The sequence below is a fragment of the Hylaeus volcanicus genome, chromosome 2 (genome assembly GCF_026283585.1).
Source record: "Hylaeus volcanicus isolate JK05 chromosome 2, UHH_iyHylVolc1.0_haploid, whole genome shotgun sequence".
Lineage (NCBI taxonomy): Eukaryota > Metazoa > Arthropoda > Insecta > Hymenoptera > Colletidae > Hylaeus > Hylaeus volcanicus.
The window spans coordinates 32,808,768-32,828,053 of NC_071977.1; the positions used below are offsets into that span (position 1 = coordinate 32,808,768).

A 19,286-nucleotide genomic window follows, 5' to 3' on the forward strand; every position below is an offset into this window, starting at 1 on the left:
TAATTTAATTTAATTTAATTTAATTTAATTTAATTTAATTTAATTTAATTTACATCACTTCACATTATCATTCGTTTATGCATATTTACTTATTATATCGGAAAATATCAACGTACATAATTTTTGTTTCTTTTCGTATTAGTTTGACGGTGTACATGTTGTTAGCGGTTCTCTGGATACGAGTATAAGAGTATGGGAAGTTGAAACCGGAGCGTGTAGACATACATTGATGGGACATCAATCGCTCACTTCGGGAATGGAGTTACGTAATAACATTTTGGTATCGGGAAACGCGGATTCGACTGTTAAAGTGTGGGATATCGTTAGCGGTCACTGCCTTCAAACCCTTTCCGGTCCAAATAAACATCAATCCGCGGTCACTTGTCTACAATTCAACAGTCACTTTGTAATTACTTCATCCGACGATGGAACAGTCAAGCTCTGGGACGTTAAAACTGGTTCGTTCGTTCGTTTGGCTATGTTATTTTCGAATTGTCGAATAATTTCACCTTACATTTCTACCAACTTCTTTCAAATTTCTCTTATACTTTTAGGTGATTTTATAAGAAACTTGGTTGCTCTGGAAAGCGGAGGAAGTGGTGGTGTTGTGTGGAGGATACGTGCAAGTGACACAAAACTGGTGTGTGCAGTGGGTAGCCGTAACGGCACAGAGGAAACAAAACTTCTCGTCCTCGACTTTGACGTGGAGGTAAAATAGTGCACCTTTTTGCGAACAAAACTGCTCTCCTCTACGATTTCTGTACATACTTTGATTAGGTAGCGTAACCAATCTACTGTACAATGATTCATGTATTACGTGGTGTGATTGTGATAAGGATGTATGTTGAAAATCTGAAGGGAGATTGCAAAAAGTCAAACGTGGTTCTATAGTTGTTGCAAATGATCTCCGAAATGGTAAAACGTTCATCAAACCGAAGGCATTAATTATATTAATTATGGAGTGTATTAATCATGGTGTACAAATATGAGATTTCAAAGACTCAACAAATTGCGAAGAACGAGGAGCTTATCAATGTACTATTGTATTATTGCTGTTGCGAAACTTCTTAAGCATTGCGATTACATAACAATTCGTAAGGGCGTTCAGGAGAGTATTTTTAAACTACAGAAACAAAGATTTCTTACCGTATTTGTCAAGCTTATAGATGAAAATATCGCTTGGAGAATCTCAAAATTTTAAACGAAACGTTCAAAGATTCGGAATGACGAAAGAAAAGAATGGAGAACAATAAATTTGAATAAAATAGTTAATTTTGGTATAACAGAGAATGGATAAAAAAAATTATGACCAAATTGGTAAAGATACTTTTTGTACAATAAGTTCTTTAACTTCGTTGTACTTCACTTAATTTATTTAAATTCGTCATTTACGTTGATTAAATTAATTGCTATGGGAATTGTGCATAATTTATTGGATGACATAAACGCTATTTAATAATTTTTCAATGAAGCGACTCTTGGTTAAATCAATTTTCTTTTATAAATGTTCATTTATATTTTATCGTCTAAAATATCCATGGACAAATATTCATACGAAATCGTACGAGTGTAATTCATATCCAATTTTTCGGTTTAAAATATGTCTTTGAAAATCATAAACGATTTCTCGTATGGCATCGACGCTAATGTTATCTTGCATTAGCACTTGTAACATCGTCTTAAGTTGCTCGTTAATTAGAGCGCCATTGAACGTGTTACGGGCAAGAAATTCGTTAAATAATTTTACGTAATTAATAAAATTTAACGATTCTGTGGTTTTGTAGTACGCACAAACCCGTAATCATTTGGTTATCGATTAATGTATCTACGTATAGTAGATTTAGTATCGAAAACTGCAGCTATCCATGGCTTTAAATTTCTATTGTGAGTTTTTCAATGGCAACAAAAAGTTTACAAATTGCAGAGTATCAAGCAACAACGTATCCAAGTCTGAAACATTCGGCGCTCTGCATTTTGCATTTTCTTTTTATTATTTTTCACGTTTAGTGCGTGAAAGAAATAATACATCAATTATTCATGCAAAACAAATTTAATAATAATAATAACAATAATAATAATAATGATGATGATGATGATGATGATGATGATGATGATGATGATGATGATGATCATAATAGACATACTTGTACCAAATAATTGTAGAGTTTGTCTATTTCATGTCGCAATACGTATCGCTGTTTTATTCTTTTCATAATTACTATATGAAAGTGACGACGAATACACAAATTTAGGCTACCAAATTCTACGATAATCGAATACTCGCAAAGTATACGATAGATGTTTTGCGCGTAACACATTCAGAAATCATTCGATATTCACTATTCGCTATTCGATCGGAAAACCAGAGTTAATCCGCTATCCGTGATAGTAATTTAATTGGATTGTCGAGGAGTTAATATTTAATTAAAATATATTAATTTTGACGTTAGTAACAAGTCTGGTTTCGCCGTGGCGCAATAATAAGAGTTGCAAACTTTCCTGTGCAATATGCACGATTCTGATAAACAAGACTAATTTGGTTATCGCGCAAGGATAAATGTAAATAACAAATTTGTTCAAAGTATCGTAGATTTTTATGTCGAATTAATTTGTTTGTACAAATGGTAACGCTACAAAAATTATACGACATTCGGTTTTAACTAACGGTAGAACGTACATGTTCTATCGATAATTCGGAATAGGATTCGTGTAAATGCAATTTTTATTATTGAACCTAGGATATTCTAAGAATCGTGTTTTATTTGTATATTGCTCAATAGTTTATATTTGTAATAATGTGTTATCTGTTGTATCATTTTTTATAAGAAATAGAAAATGTTGCTGCATTTGAAATTTCGTTGCGTTTTGCCTTGAAATACGTTTACAACATTTTTTAATAGCAACTTTTTCACGGTATTTTCTATACATATGCATGTTACGTTTCGACAACGATAAGAAAGGTACATTCCACACATGGCACGTGTATCGACTGATTCTTTTCTCGGAGGTATTCCCTTTGAACGTAATACAAACCACCGCATCTGCATTCATAAACAAATGCATCTTCTTCGTTATCATTTATTGTTTTCAGTTCGTTGGCAGATATTCTTGCATATATCAGCATGTTATCCGAATCTAATTCGATTTGCTTCTGCGTAGCGTCGTATTCTTCTCTCAATTTAGGATCTCGCAAAACATTCCATGCTTCCAGAATACGTTGGAATTTTATACCATCAAATTCCGACACGTTTTTGTCTGGATGACATTTTAAAGCTAATGCACGATATGCGCGTTTTATGTCTTCGAACGTTGATTCCTTGGTACAACCAAGTACATCATAGTAATTCACTGAATTCATAACGACAATTTATATTTATTTTACATATTTTGTACCATCTCACTACTGATACCTATCTAGTGTTTGGTGCCAATGCCAAGTACGAACACGAAGAAAACAAATACTATATAAATTAGAGATTGATCTCATAACCTAACAATCGTCGGAACACCTTGTAACACACATAATTTCGAATTCCTCGATAAAATAATGAACCACACCACCAGAGGGCCATCTGTCATATAAATACAATTCTGAACACCATAAAATTTCTAAAATTGAAGCTACATAAATCAACTCAATGAAATAAAAAAGTAAAGAAATTGGTATCGTAAACGTTGTTTCGATATTGTTTCTTAGCATTTGATTAAAACTAAGAAATTCATGAAAAGTAGCGTTGATCGGTTTGACTTCAGAGAGGCTCGATCGGGCTCGATTACAGGGATACGTATACTTTCTCTAATATACATCCTGTAAATCATTAAAATAGGCGAGGAAGTTGGTTTTATAAATAATAACAGATTTATTTTACATACACCTCGTTCATAGCGATAAATTCTTCGTTGGTGTTCGCAGCTCGCTGCCCTTGAATCCGGCAGGCGATAGCTGACGATAGCTGGGGATAGCCCGCAATAATCGGCCGCCTGTGAATCGGTTACCTTCTTTCTTTTTCGATCAATTGACTGTTGAAAACTTGTTCTTTAACGCAGTTTAATTATACCGCAATTTAAATTTTATATTATAACTATTTAATCACGAATACTTGGAGTCTTATATAAACATATACAAACATTGTTAATTCGTGATTCGTACAATATTGGTTAAATTGGAACAGTAATAGTCGATAGTTCGCAGTGAAAGTTTCGTTTGATAAGTAACTAGTAGAGCTGCATATATATATATACATACCTTGAGCATATTTAAAAGAAATTTACAGTACATTACCACGTATGTATAACATTGCAAAGTTTTATTGGTGGTTGAGTTAATAAGCAATTGCTTGAAATTTAATGTGAAAAGCTCTTTTAATTTATTTATAATTAACAAATTGAGACATCGCGCATATGTATTTTACGTAAAAATAACACTAGAGAATTAATAACGTATCGTTTTACATGCCGTTTTACACACGCAAAGAAACTTGTAAAAATGTTGTCTACTAACGGCTAATGGCTGCTTTCGCAATATTTCTACTATCACCGTTGAATTAAGACTTTGCGAATGTATTTAAAGAGTTTTTCGAACAAATTTAGTTGGTGCTCGTGGGTGTAAGCAATTTGATTATTATTTTTTTTCCAAAGTATTATATCTTCGAAAATAATAGTTTTTATTCGCAAATTTTCATTTCCATGAGAGATTTTAAATAAAGACTTGCCGTAAAAAATAAGTATCACAATAAAAATCTAAACGACACGAGACGAGACGAGACGAGACGAGACGAGACGAGACGATATTATCAAGTTCTTTAACAGATTTTCTGCTCCAAAATTAATTTGTACACGAAAATCTCAATGACTACGATACACGTTGAAACCTGAAAACTGCCAACGTCTTTCCATGTTTGCTCCAATTCCGAATAAATCTTGTTTAAAGACTTGAGGAAATCGTTGCATTAAAGCTTCCACCTCGTTTGGTTTGATACCTGGTTCCATCTTTTGTAAGTAAGACCATAAATAATCCACGCTCGCACCGAATGGATGTATATGTAAGAATGTTGCTATTAATCCTGCAACCACAGGGGAACGATTTTTTACTATTAATATATGAAGGTAATACTTTGAAGAAGAGCTGGACACCCAACGAACATGTTCTCAAACTACCTATGAGCTTGGCATCTTTTTGAGTAATTTGGACAAAACTAGACGATAGAACTAATTGTTTGGGAATTCGTGGCTCCTCGTTTATGTCGTCGTCTTTGTCCAATGTTATTACTTCGCTTTCCCTAGGTTCTTCCTTTTTTGTAGCATTTAACTTCACGGTCAAATCCTTTATTTTCTGATCGTCCTGCGCTTGTTGCTTCCTCGATTGCATTAACTGCTCCTGCATACCTTTCAAAGTTTGTTGCAACATTTTCATTTGCTTATCTTTCGCGTCTATGTCGCTTTTCGTTTCGGATTTAAGTAGATCCACCTATGACGTGAAAATCACTGTTTTCCACAATAATCCTCGAATGCGTGAAAATAGTTTAAGAGATTGTTACCTACTTCGTTTTTATACGCTTCCAATTGACATCGAAGACTATCATTTTCTTCCTTCAAAGCTTGCAATCTCTCGGAATCGTCGTGTACATCTGACTGATTCCGTACCTTTTTGCGTTGCGGTTCTTCCTCCGAATCGGATACTTCCATTTCTCCTTCGCCTTCCATTAGGGTCTCTTCCAATTGCACCGCTTTGATCTCCTGTTACGGTGAAAAAACATTGCCGAGTTCATTTCGATTCGAAATTACCGACGGACGTAACACCAAAAACATGCCATATATACGTATATGTATATACACGTGTGTATTTTATATTCGATGCATCACGAATTTTCGAATGTCTCTCGAAACTAGAGTTTACGTGGAAGAATTTTGAACGGTACGTAAAATTTACATATTTAACGTTGATTTCCGAAAAGTTGAGAGTTTTTGAAAAATTACGTGCTTACCTGATGGAAATGAAATATTATAGAAACAAATAATATCATAGAAATTGAATAGTATACGAAATTCAAGGATAATTCCATCGAGCACTTTTCAAAAATCATCCGATACAAAAATGACGTTTTCTCTTTGTATGACTTTTTATATTCTATATTTGATTATAGTAAATAATAATAACTTAAAAATCCTCCTCCTCCTCCTCCACCTCCACCTCCACCTCCACCGCCTCCTCTTCCTCCTCCTTGTCCTCGTGGTCGTTCATTTCGTCTTATAATTATTCGAATCGATCATTGAGAATTAGTTACCTGTTTCCATCGATCGTGGTACCTGTTCAATTTGAATTAGCAAAGCTACTCGTTACCTTTCGCGCGCCGATACTTCGTGAACAAGTTTAAACATTAATCAAACAGAGAAAGCGTATGTGTCTGACCAGATTTCAAGACGTCTGTACTTCTTCGATCACTTACCTTCTTCTCGAAAAAAAGATATTGCAAAACGCGTGTGCGTGGCATATAGATGAACGTGCAATCGCATAAAGAAGCACTTTGTGACTCGTAAGACTTTGCCGGTGATTACTGTTGTGTCTAATCGTAAAGAAAGTAACGTATTGGACACGCTACTGGCGTGGAAATGCAAATACATACCGAGGATTGTTTCTTCCACATTTCGATGTTCTTCCGTTGAGCCTTTGTGAAGTGATCCCAGACCTTCTTGTGGCTGGCCGCAGTAAAGACGCGTTCAATCTGACTGACTGTTGGTGACATGGTCGCATGTTGCATACAAAAACACAACAAATCTTCTGTTGTATACCCTGCTTTAAACTCTACGTTCGTTTTGGTCTAATATGTTACTCGTTATAGTCATCTAAACACTCTTAAATACATTCTTTGCAATATACTCGGTGTCAGTGCTGTTACCGAAATCTTTTCGTTTCTCTATCATTCAGATTCGAACGTTTCCTTCGCACGCGTATCTTCAAAATTAACCTGGCACCTGTTACTATTCGATCGTATAAATACAAGTCTGCTAGGTATCGTGCTAGGTAACGGTGTCGTCGAGTTACTTATCCGAATATAACGATTTTAAAAACTGCTTTCACCATTTCGTGGATCCTTTTCCAAGCTCTTGCAACTCGGCTGCCAATCAGTCTTTTCGACATGTCGCAACGCGTGCCTATTTTCCTTAGGAAAATTAACACTATTTGCCTAACAACTTACAACATGTACAGCCTTCCGACGTTATGAATGATGTTAAGCTACGATTTCGTTCGAGCAACGAATCGCATATATATGTATATATATCGTATATATATATATGTACTATACGATGCCGACGTGAAACCACATATACGTCTAAATCATTTTAACCGGTAAACCAAACCGAGAATCGTAGCGTAATATCATCATGTTTGTAACAAATATTTTGCCCGTCACCCTTAATCCTTAGCATTGCAAGCATGCAACTCTTAGGTAGACTATATCTCTATGAAATGAATTTTCGTGATATTTGTGCTTTTTCGTTCAATCGATAGAACCTAGAACCGAAAGACAGGATTTCTTCACCCACCTTATATTTTCTCCTACTGTCTTTGATCCTTCTACCGAGTTGTCCTGATCGTGCATCGACCACAATACACTTGTTACATAATAAATTTGATCTTACGATACACTTGATGTTGAATTTCAACGAGGATGAAATTTTTAACAGACTCGTCGTCATTAACAGTTTCAATAGGTCGACTATGTAATTAGTAACATTGAAAATGTGCTGCGGTTTTGCGTATCCGCTTCTTCTTTAAATATTAGAATCCTTAATACCAGAAAAGACGTACCTTTGTAATTACTATAACGATAAATTCTGCTTATGTTATAGTGCTCTTAGTCTGACAATTTACCAATGAAGAAGAAGAAGAAGAAAAAGAAGAAGAAGAAGAAGAGTGCGCACTCTCTCGTGTTATCCTAAGACGCGCAAAAATTCTGACGTAATCGGATTTTGGTAATTGTCGTTGTATCGATACCCAAAGGATAGCAGGATCCTTATATTATGGTAAAAAAAAACTTACCAGATAAGGCAATACGTATGTAGATTTGCTCTTGTGTACACAAAAAATGTACAATGGCACAGAGCTATATTATAAAAAGAAATGATAAAATACATAAACGTACATTGTATTAGGAGTCCCTGCATCCTGCCTTTCATCAGTTCCTTCGCCTTCTGAAGCTCCTCTTCGTACGTGACTTTCTCTGTTAGCAATCTTCTCACGTGAGAATTCGTAGACTGAATCATCGAATAAAATGTGTTGGCGTTGCGTTTCGTGCAGTCTCCGCGCTCGAGCCATGTTACGACCACCTGAAACAATGAAATTTTATTTGAACTCTTCTCTACAAATATTTCAAACTAAATACGACAAGCGTATATCGTCGATACTCACTTGCACTGCTTTCATGAACGTATCGTCCTGTTTAATTTTCTCACAAATATTCGATGCTTCGTGATCCGTGTAATGTACCACCGGAGGAGGACTGGACGGTGCTCTTTGCCTTTCTTTTTCTACTCTTTCTCTATGCCGTTGCTCCCTTTGCAATTGACGTTGTCTACATTCCCACTCGTATTGGTCATCTCTAGCCTACATTTCAGTGGATATATGATATATTAATATTCCGTAATCGCGATACCTGTATCAATTACAAACCTGAGCAAAGTCAACGTGAAGTCTGCCAGTGTTTGCAGAATCACCGCTAGATCCTATCCTAACTCTATATCCTGACAAATAAATAGCTGCGTCGACGCTGCTTTCTAGTACAAAACGTATGTGGCAAAAATTTTTTTTAGACAAACGTAAGGTAGTTATTTCTCCGCATTGTTCGAATATTTCTTGAATTATCGTTTCCGTAATATTTTCTGGCAAACCTGCGTTCAATTTAAAAACATACATTTTTAACGATTTTCCCTAACGTATAAACAAAACGCAAAGAAAGTACCTCCGACAAAGATGGTCCTACATCCTGGAGGTCTTTCCCTGGTTGTCGGTGGCGGAGCGTTTGGATTCGGTGGGAAGAGAGTACAACTTTTACAATGTATGATCTCTTTGGAACCTTGCGGCGTCGTAGGTGGCGGAGGTAAAGCACCGCTCATAATCTGAGCAGCATCGTTCATTATTTGTTCCGGTCCTAATATTTGAGCACCTATCATGCTACCATCGTGCGACATCATTCCCATGCTCATAGGCCCGTAGCTATGAGTATGTCCCATATGCGGACCAAGCGTCATTTCGCTCATCACTGGTCCCATCGGTCCCATCGGACCCATTCCCATTACCGGGTACCCCACGCTCATTCCCCAAACCCCGGTTGCTTGTTCCATTTGTGGTCCTAAATTTTGAGTACCGCTAGTATTCGACGACGACGGAATTTCGTTACCATTTGAATTATTATTATGACTGTTATTGCTATTCGTAGAATTTATACTATTCCGTTCCTCTGGTCTCCTTTCTTCTCTTCGATCTCTTTCGTTTCTTTCCTCCCTTCTCTCCCTATCTCTCTCTCTTCTATCGCTTCTTTCGCTTCTGGATCTTCTGTTATCTCGATTACCTCTATTGTCCCTATTCTCCCTCTCTCGCTTAACGTTGTTCTTTTCGTTTCTTTTGTCGCTGTTGTCTTCTGAGGTTTCCCTAGCTACCGGCGGTTGATTCTTATTCGTACTAAACTCTAAAGGAGAATCGTTCATTCCAGGCAGTGGTATCGGAGGAGGAAGAGGAGGAAATCCTTGACCCGCAAGCTCCATGAAGCCTTGCGGACCTGGGATCGGGGCCAGCGGCCCCATTGGTCCCATAGCTAAAAGTACACAAGTACCGGGTCAAATGAAATTGTATCTTTAATCATGGTAAAACGACGAAAATTGTTTTATAAACGACTTAAAACACGATAGACCGTTGCAACATACACGGTTATGAATGTTTAACATACCCATTGGTGGCATAGCGGTTGCTGGTACACCCGGAAAATTGTAAGCCATCTTTCTTGAATAACTTTACGACTCGGCAGCTATTCCTCGTGCTACCACTACGATACAAATGACAAAAACGTAAAGAAAGCGAGTTTCCTTATTAAGAATCCTAGATCATATGTATCGTCGCAAACTTTGCATCCAATATGGCAGAAAGACGAACGTAACCTTCTTACCTTTAAACTTCGCAACTCGATTATTTCTTTCATAATTTCGATACCCATTGGTTTTTAACTATGAGAATCAACGAATTTACTAAAATTATCGGAACAAACGTGATTTTAGTACCTTACAAAAAGAAACATGTTAAAAGGCTGGTATTATTTACCTCTAATCGATCGTCGACAACATATGCATTCACAAAAATGTCCGCCATTTTTAAATCCTGTCTCACAATTTACCAAATGGTGAAACGTACATACAAAAGTTTTTCATTATTTTCTATTTTCTATTTTCTATTTTCTATTTTTTATTTTTTATTTTTAGGTATCACGAATGGATGAAATCAGCCGAATTAAGGTATTTTACAGGCTCGGAAGCTTTGACGTTAGAAGAAGAATTTCAAATGCAACACCGATGGCATCAAGATGAAAACAGTGAGTAATACATAACATATTTATGTATGTATGTACATATTACTTTCTTTTTCGACACACATTTATATTCTTAATACGTATTTTTTATTTGTTTTAGAATGTACATTTATAATTTTGGAAAAAAGTATTTTTTCTGCAACTGGAAATGAAATAGGTATAAGAATATATTAATTTACACGTGTCATTATTGCTTCCAATTTCATTATAAATACGTTCACATCGATACATTTTAGAAGCTATGATCGGAGATACAAACTTATTTTTCAACGAAACGGATCAGCCACGCGATGCAGAAATTGAAATTATGATAGCAGACGTTGCCTACAGGGGTAAGAAGAGAGGTTGGGAAGCGCTAATTCTAATGCTTCTTTATGGTACTTATGTTGCGTTTATTTGTCTGTTATCCGTTTATCTACTCTAATATATCTTTAACAAAAGTATCTTTTATCGTTAGGAATCGATACGTTAAACGTTTTTAAATACACAGCCAAGATTAAATTTGATAATGAAAAAAGTATAAAGCTGTTTGAAAACTTGGGATTTTTTAAGGTAAATTATAAACAATTTATATTGCACAACATCATGATAGCATTACAATCGATAATAAAGATTTAAATTTCGAAATAGGTAGAAGAAAGTCAAATTTTTCAAGAGTACACTCTCGAGAAAGTTGTGAATCAGGAGTGGAAAGATTGTTTATACTCTAAAATTATGAATACTATTATTTACGAAGTTTACAATGAAGAATCCAAGTACAAGGTTGAATGTTCGCAGTAAACATTCCTAAGTTAAAAATATCCTAATCTGTGTGCAACAGCAAATAGAAAACATGTTAATAGGATTAACGTTTGAAAGAATATCGTTACATTGTTGTATATTTTGTTGTTTCTTTTTATTTACAACGAACATTAGGAAATAATAGAAACGATTAATTTTTTACCACTGATGTAGTATACTATTTTATGATACCAAACATATAACGCTCTGCATCGGGTTTGCTTACAATTGATACAACCGCGACGTGATTGGTTTTGATTAGATCTAAACGGTCATCACTGGTTACACGTGCTTTATCTCGTACGCGTCTTCCGCGGAGCAGTATTTCGAGCGTGTCGATACTTTTGTGTTCGTTAATTAACTGAAAATTTACTCGATATAAATTACGCGAATAATCGAGATTACGTAGGTTAGTATTATTTTTGTTTATTTACCGTATTTCCACCATAGTTCTATAACGTAACATAACAATGCGTCTACTCGATATCCGAAACATGTGCATAAAATTGATAAAGTAACGATTTCAAAAGAAGTTATCTTCAAGTATGCTCGACGAGTTTATCGAAAACACGGAAAAAAGTAAAAGTTATTATTATTTGCTCGAGGTGAATAATATTATAGGCCCATATAACACGATAGCTCGTAGTTTATGAAATTCCGTCGAAAAACACACGATTTTTGATAATGAAATAGAAGCACGTGACATTCAATGAAAGAGCATCGTAGGAGTAGGACAGAGTAGGGACGGTGTAATAATTTCAAGTACAAAAGTGTTTAAAGAATACCGAGTACTCATGGTATGTACTAGTTTTTTTAAGAAATTATGTATTCGTCTATTTATTTACATGGACTCGAGGGCAAGATGAAATTGATCAAATATAAAGATAACGTTTATTTAAACACGAAATTGTTGATTTTTAGATCATCACTTTTTCGATTTTCCATTTTTTTTCTATTTACAACGTTGTTAACGTAATATTCTACTTGAATGTGAACCAAAACATTTGTTTAATATTTCATTAAATCGTTATAAACGCGCGTTTGACTTTTCACTGTTTACGAAAATTGCCGCATTGCGGTACTCGTACTCGTCTAGTTCATCCATACTGTTTTACATCCTCCGAGTTTGAATTTCTGCACCAATATGTATACATGTATAAATAATTAAATATCCATTTGTTGCGGATTCTAAATTGAAATAGTATAAAAATAAGAGTAATAAGGTAACTTGGGTAACTTATTAATTTCCAGATAATAAGGACAGAACGAATCTGAAAGATACAGGACAAATTTGCTGGTCGTCTCGAGATCGTAAATTATCATGATCGTATCAAGATTGTTAGCAAAGTTGAAAACCTCTATGCAAAAAAGACCGCTACTCTTCAACTCTATAATATATGGCTCTTTTTATACTGGTGCTGAATTCGCCCAGCAAACTTATAACAGAGTGTTCAAGGTAATGAAACACTTGTTTCTGTACGACGAGTACACGGTAAAATACAAGAGATTTACATGTACTAAAATATACTCATCGAAAAGATATCTCGAATTACTGTGCTAGACTTGAATTTATTTAGTATTAGTTTGCGATCTTTGATAACGCGCTTATCTACTCACGGTCAATCGTACCAGCATCGATTACGGTACCATGTAAATAGAAATGGCATAAGAATAAACGAAAGTAGATAAAATGTTTGAATTCCTGTTTGAAAAGAACGATGAATCAGCTATGTAAAGTATAACGGTATCGCAAATATACAGATTTCTATGAAAATGTACGGTGAATTGTGACGATTGTAGTTGCCGTTGCCATCGCTATCGCCGACCACGGAGAACGCCAAAAATTCCAACGCGATCGATACAGAGAGATCGACGTTTGGTTGGGTAAAGAAATTTAACGAAACGTTAGGCTTATTAGACGAAGAGAATCGGACACAATCAGGAAATTACAATTGGGCTCAACTTAAGCGATACGCCATTTACGGTTGTTTTATTGCTGGGCCAGTGCTCCACGGATGGTATTTACCCGTTGCTATGCTTTTACACCGTATACTCTGTAAATTGCTTTATACATATTTATACCTCACTTGTCACATTTCACATTTGCGCTTTTACGTTACACGCACTTTTGGGTAATACTATGTATACGCACGCCTCGCATATATTATCGGTTACTTGAACACTAATTCGATTAGGCACGAATAGCATTCGTTACGTCGAATAATTTCGTTAACGATATTAAATTTCAATCAACGGAATCTAGTCTAAACACCTTCTATTATAGACACCGGTATCAGATAAACCGAAAACTGCCTGTCGACTGGATGGCGATTGCATGGTATGCATTCGCCGGCGCCGGCACGAATACGTTGGTCTTCTCTCGATCTGTCGCATTCGGTGAGCTTATTCTGCTTTGCAATTTGTATCGCTGGAAAACTCGCTTGTATCATTGTCGATCCATTCCCATTAATAATTGCAAACGTTGTTTCCGCGACTAATCGATCGAGAAACAATTGTTTTTTCTTCCGACAAACAAACAAGTCGACGAGAAATTAATTAAATGTTGCTACTATTACTATTTTCACCAGGTATAAATGGTTGGATACGTTTTACAAAGGCAAAACAATGAAAGTCATTCTCATAAAACTATTCACTGACCAATTTATTCTTACACCGCCGTTGATTGTGGTGTTTTTTCTGAGTTTGTATTTTATCTTAATTTCTACCTTTAAACTTCTTTCTTGCCCCCGATAGAAGGGTACTTTATTACCATCAACGTTTCAGGTATGAGCGTAATGGAAGGTAAATTGGATGTTTTTGACGAATGTCAAGTAAAATTTCTTCAAACTTTCAAGGTATAACGAAACTCGTGTATCTTACATGTTCGATTAGTTAAATCGCGATTAATTAAATCTTTTCATTTTAGACCTCGTGCATGTATTGGTTACCGGTACAATTTTTAAATTTTCTACTAATACCGCCAGCGCTACGAGTTTCCTACGTTAGCGTTGCTGCTTTTTGTTGGGTGAATATACTCTGTTACTTGAAAAGTGCCCCTTTATCCAAGTACGATCAAAATAATCAAATAAAATAGTGATTTACTCTACCAAATTTAGTAAAACCAAGGGCCTTTGTTTTGTGAGGGCGTAAAAACCGCCAATCGAGAAAGCAATACAATTTTTTACATACTCTATTTAAATAACAATTATAATATCGTCCTATGCCAAAACTAATTTTTTGGGGGGGAAAAAGACACGCCTTATAAATAAAAAAGAAAAAGAAAAAAGAAACATTCATTTTTTTGATTCAGTTTTGTACAAAATAGTGTACATATAGATGCAAAACAACGCATACGGAATTATTCACTACATCTTTTCAACTTACTTTTCTTAAAAAGTAACGATCAATAATAAATTTTGACTTGAATATGCTTTATTAGTTGTAAAGAAATAATAATACGTATGTATGTATATCTATAAAATAACAAAATCTGTTTTACAACAACTCAAATTAAATATAAGTGTTGTAAATAAATCTTCTGGAAAATATATTAAATCGTTTCTTTTCTTTTAATAATCATCTCTCCGTATATTTTATCTTATAACTCACTTTAATTGTACAAATTTCTATACCTTGTTACTGTAAACGTTCTTGATCATTTTTAAGACACCAGTCCTTTCGACTGGACGTAACACGTACTACGTTATATAATATAATTGTCGTCGTTAGAAATACTAATTCCATTTTCCAGAGAATTAAAATATTTTTATTTTCTCGATGCGTATGTATACGCGCGCGCGAGTATATACGAATGTATTCAAGCGCATACATGTAAAATGGTTTAGTCTCTTCATTCAACAGTCTTCTTGGGGTCTTATATCGTAAGGGAATCGAATTATTCTGTACGTATATGTTACTTTTATAAGAAACGTACTTCTAATATTGTCCATAAAAACATTAGAACAGATCGATCGGATAGCGCGCATGTTTACACCGATACATGTGTCATGGTCTCGGACTCAAATTTAATGTATATTCACTCTTTTGTAGTCGTATGAAAAATGCAGTTACTAGGCCTTAGAAATTTATTATTCGCATACAAATATTACTGTTTGAGTGTTTAGTTTTATTTTCAAAATCTAAACGAATTCACAGTGATTACAACTAAAAAGAGAAACACTGCGAGCAAGTAGCGAATACTCGAAACGAAATTTATACATTTGTTACATTCTCTAGTAAATTGCCTAATTTTGTTGCTTCTTTTATATATCGTATTACGTAATGCTTACTTAAAAATTCCAAAAACAGAATTATTATGTGTGTTTATAGAATTGTAAGCTTCTAACTATGAGCGAATAAATATTATGTAGGCAATATTATGAAGTAAAAATTTTTCATGATATAGTGCGTAATACTGTCAGCTTGGTTCGACAGCAAGCGAAAAGCATTCCATAATACAAGTATCGTCGAACAGTGTATCATGTTCTATATTTACACTACATCTTCGGTTTCATGCATATTATACATACTGCACGGAAATATTAGAATGTCCTCGAGCGATGTTCGCATTGTAAGAGACATTCGTCTCTTTGGCCATAAATTGCGCTTTCGCGATAGCAATGATATCAATCGCTACTCTATTCGATACGAAATTCTGACCATCGTTAAAATAATATCATCTTAAAACTCTAACCACTAAATCTGAATTCAGAGGTATTCTCTACAACTTTCCAGTATCCATTAGATATTTTATAATGTAATTGAAAGTAACCAATTTCCTATCTAAAACTGAAATCAATTTGAATCGTTTAATATAAAATTTCTTTGTGAATTCGATATATAGAAAATCCGATAGACTACATTCGGTAAGTAGTATCTGTATTACTATATTCACACAGTAGTATGAATAATCTATATGTATATAGTGAATTATAATTTTTGTAGATTCATCAACAGTGGTCATATGAAAACATTAAAAATGGTTTTATGATTGATTAAAAGATTCTTTTATAATGTTATATATGTACACACACAGACGCGCGCGTTATGATATACCGTGCGTGTATGTATGAATGTATGTATGTGCATATATATATACATATATATACGATTCGACGGCATTGTGCGATCACGACACGTCATTCATTCGCCATGCAGATCGAATAATCTACCTCTTCGATAATTTCTTGATACAATAGCTCAATTAGTTTGTCTAGGTAATATTGATTTTTAACAATTAGGAAAGGCACCTAAGAGGGATCCAGCCCTACCTTGTAGAAGAAAATATATTTATTGTCCCACTAGCTGTGCGTTTTCTTATAAGACGTGCTGCCACTATAAAGGTCAAATGAAAACCAATGTTACCGAAAAAGCATTACCAACTCTAATTTTCCTTCTTTTTTCATTTCTACGAAACTTACCAGTCGCGTCTTGCGGAGTAAGTGGCTTATCTATCACTTTTTGAATTACGTTCATCCATTGCGTTCTATCGTCGTCGCTTTGGGCAGAAAGAAGATAAGTCCTGTCCGGTGTTTCGAGAGTAAACGAAAATCCCTGATCTCTCGCACCCGGAGGCACTCCAACCTTCACCGCAAATCCATCTGAATTGTGACCCAAAAAAATTTCACCCTTTGGATGCGCATCCTTCGAAAAACCATAAAATCCGTTTAATTAGTATCGGTTAATGTTCCAGAAATATAAACTATCGTTAAATAAAAATACGTACCATAGGATCATCGTGGTACATAAGTTTTCGTCCATCTAATGTAAACCATCTTTTTTTGTAAGCATCCGTATGCCTAGGTCCAGTTTTCCACAAAAACCCTTCGCGTGGAAAATCTCTGGTAAGTTGCGAGAGTAATTCGGCTTCTGTTGCACCTGGGTACGCAACTTTTAAACGATGTAGCTTTGCGCATCGTATCGCTAGATACCAATTTGTAATCACTTCAGGATCTTCGTGATATACGTAGATATGTCTCGTTGTACCATCTTTCATGAACGATATTTGTAGACTATTTTGATTACCAGTTTTGGGAGGAGCAAAAGCTACATTTAATTCCGATATTCTAAGAACAGCTTTAGGTTCCTTACGATCAAAAAAATGTTTGTGGAGTTATGATAATACGTACAACTACGAGCACGGGTAATACTTAATATTTACATACCTTGTTTTCTTTGACGTAATACTTGAGAGTATCTTCCGCTTCGCAAAGAACAAACTTTCGAGGATGATAACGCGAATCTTCTTTACCTCGTTTCATTAAAAATCCTTCCATGAATCCTGAAACATAATGATTCTGCCTTTCTGGATGACAAAATTCTTCTCTTTCGTATTTTGCTCTTATCCATTGTTCCACCAATACTCTGTCGATTAGAAAATGTTATCTACAAAAAATATGTTTTTTAAAGCAATAATCGAAATATACGCGCAACAACCTACTGCGGCGCATCCGAACTTGGTCTGCGATAGCAAGGTGGTACACGTTCTTCGTAATGAAGTCTAGCCGCCACATTACCGACTTCTCTGATTCTATTCACTTGAGAATCTTCCCACCTGTCCAGTTTTAAATGTTTAACTTTGGAAATATGTGCACCCATCGATCTATGAATACCTGCACATCTGGTGCACACAAATATTCCAATGTTATAAGAAGCCCATTCCGGATCTGGAATTAAATTTCGATTATTCGTTTAAAAATATTTTCTTTAGCTTTCTATCAAAATCTTAATTATTTGTTCAGTTATTACTATTATCTGATGGCACATAACACATTACCGATCAAATAAACACTCGCTTAAATTAGAAATAACAGTATTCGAAAATATTATACGCTACGAGAAGTAATTCTTCGGACGTTATCGTTTACATCCATTTTACGCATTTCAAATGTCGTTGAGACAGTTTTACAATTGTAATTAAATCATTTTATATTTGGATATAAACGAAGTTACGAAAACAAGATATCGAATACCATCGGTGAATAGCGTTATAGAATGAATAAATAAATGTCTTACGATGTGTTTCGTACAGAAATGTATTTAAAACTTTTCGAATAACACACTCACTCTTTGCTCCACAATCCGCGCACACATTATTTCCAGGTTTTTTTAGGAGTTCTGTTAACAACTTCTCGTTCAAGTCCGCCATCTTAAAACGCTGACAAACAGCAATGTGTGTATACGCAAAGATCATTCGATAGAAAGAAGGTTAACTCGCTTAAAAATCCAACGCGTTACAAAAATAAATTAATGGTACGACATAACATTCATTTTCTACTATACGCTACGTCTATTACTATTACTATTACTACGTAACATATTCTTCGACGGACTTTATCGTGCAAGACATGGAAATGGAATTAAACCGAAATGGCGTAGCTAGTGGCGACGAGCTGGCGACTAGCTGCGCGCCAAACAAATATAGATTCAATACAAATCATACAAATTATCATTCCCTATAATAATTACTATTCGATTGTGTAGTGAAATACATATAATAAAATAATCCAGTGAAAGTAAAAAAAAGCATAAAATATATTCGACCAATGACATTCAAAATCGCGAGTCGCTTAGTTTTGTTACCAGAGCCCATCGTCTTACCTACAAGATAGTTAGCTACGTATGATTACGTATGCAACTATACAAACCATACAGAATCATACAAACCGTGATATATAAACGTAAATACGTTTTTCGATAGTTTTATTTTTTCGTTGTTTCAGTTTCAAAGAAATCTTATCGTATATAAATTTTAATTTGTATTATTCTTTTCCAATTATATCATGTATGTATGTATATAAATAATTATATGCTAAATAAAATGTAAAATTGAAAAAGTAGACATTACACGTAAGAAAATGTGTCTATAAATACGTACTTATATACAGGGTATTCCAAAAATGTTGGAAGTCCTTGAAAGGTGTGATCCGG

The 19,286-nt window shown here is 34.9% G+C and overlaps 4 protein-coding genes across 16 annotated transcripts in view; 2 read left to right on the forward strand and 2 right to left on the reverse strand.

The window, feature by feature from the left end:
* The window catches only part of LOC128885222 (F-box/WD repeat-containing protein 7), a 16,409-nt gene extending 8,271 nt beyond the window's left edge, over nucleotides 1-8,138 (forward strand). For 2 of the 3 annotated variants that reach the window (XM_054139140.1, XM_054139142.1), the window contains exons 7-8: nucleotides 143-458; nucleotides 555-2,853. In XM_054139140.1, the coding sequence (XP_053995115.1) occupies nucleotides 143-458; nucleotides 555-718 (480 nt within the window). In that variant the 3' untranslated portion in view covers nucleotides 719-2,853. Of the gene's footprint in view, nucleotides 1-142; nucleotides 459-554; nucleotides 2,854-7,851 lie in introns of those variants that run through there. The other variant, XM_054139139.1, reaches the window with a different exon arrangement.
* On the reverse strand, nucleotides 4,287-10,465 carry LOC128885220 (ecto-NOX disulfide-thiol exchanger 2). Of its 3 annotated transcripts, none has more exons than XM_054139137.1 (11): nucleotides 10,313-10,465; nucleotides 10,161-10,218; nucleotides 9,945-10,040; nucleotides 8,961-9,812; nucleotides 8,672-8,889; nucleotides 8,411-8,605; nucleotides 8,145-8,328; nucleotides 6,624-6,730; nucleotides 5,542-5,736; nucleotides 5,158-5,467; nucleotides 4,287-5,063 (listed from the first exon to the last, which is right to left on the reverse strand). In XM_054139137.1, exons 3-11 carry the CDS (start codon nucleotides 9,991-9,993, stop codon nucleotides 4,846-4,848), a joined length of 2,328 nt encoding a protein of 775 aa, XP_053995112.1. In that variant the 5' UTR covers nucleotides 9,994-10,040; nucleotides 10,161-10,218; nucleotides 10,313-10,465; the 3' UTR covers nucleotides 4,287-4,845. The 3 variants fall into 3 exon arrangements, with proteins under 3 accessions (XP_053995112.1, XP_053995111.1, XP_053995113.1); XM_054139136.1 differs by having other exon boundaries at nucleotides 10,161-10,239; nucleotides 10,313-10,464; XM_054139138.1 differs by lacking the exon at nucleotides 10,161-10,218 and having other exon boundaries at nucleotides 10,313-10,464.
* Nucleotides 10,156-16,607, forward strand: LOC128885229 (N-acetyltransferase 9-like protein). Of its 8 annotated transcripts, none has more exons than XM_054139159.1 (7): nucleotides 10,156-10,297; nucleotides 10,471-10,580; nucleotides 10,678-10,734; nucleotides 10,814-10,954; nucleotides 11,035-11,129; nucleotides 11,208-11,339; nucleotides 12,609-13,151. In XM_054139159.1, the coding sequence occupies exons 1-7, from the start codon at nucleotides 10,221-10,223 to the stop codon at nucleotides 12,630-12,632; spliced, it is 636 nt and encodes a 211-aa protein (XP_053995134.1). In that variant the 5' UTR covers nucleotides 10,156-10,220; the 3' UTR covers nucleotides 12,633-13,151. The 8 variants fall into 8 exon arrangements, with proteins under 8 accessions (XP_053995134.1, XP_053995133.1, XP_053995136.1 ...); XM_054139158.1 differs by having other exon boundaries at nucleotides 10,252-10,391; XM_054139160.1 differs by lacking the exon at nucleotides 10,156-10,297 and adding an exon at nucleotides 10,354-10,398.
* Nucleotides 15,429-18,974, reverse strand: LOC128885228 (arf-GAP with dual PH domain-containing protein 1-like). 2 transcript variants are annotated; one of them, XM_054139152.1, is made up of 6 exons: nucleotides 18,372-18,974; nucleotides 17,797-18,022; nucleotides 17,522-17,720; nucleotides 17,083-17,442; nucleotides 16,778-17,000; nucleotides 15,429-16,691 (listed from the first exon to the last, which is right to left on the reverse strand). In XM_054139152.1, the coding sequence occupies exons 1-6, from the start codon at nucleotides 18,547-18,549 to the stop codon at nucleotides 16,624-16,626; spliced, it is 1,254 nt and encodes a 417-aa protein (XP_053995127.1). In that variant the 5' UTR covers nucleotides 18,550-18,974; the 3' UTR covers nucleotides 15,429-16,623. The 2 variants fall into 2 exon arrangements, with proteins under 2 accessions (XP_053995127.1, XP_053995128.1); XM_054139153.1 differs by having other exon boundaries at nucleotides 18,423-18,960.
* Between the last annotated feature and the right edge of the window lie 312 nt (nucleotides 18,975-19,286).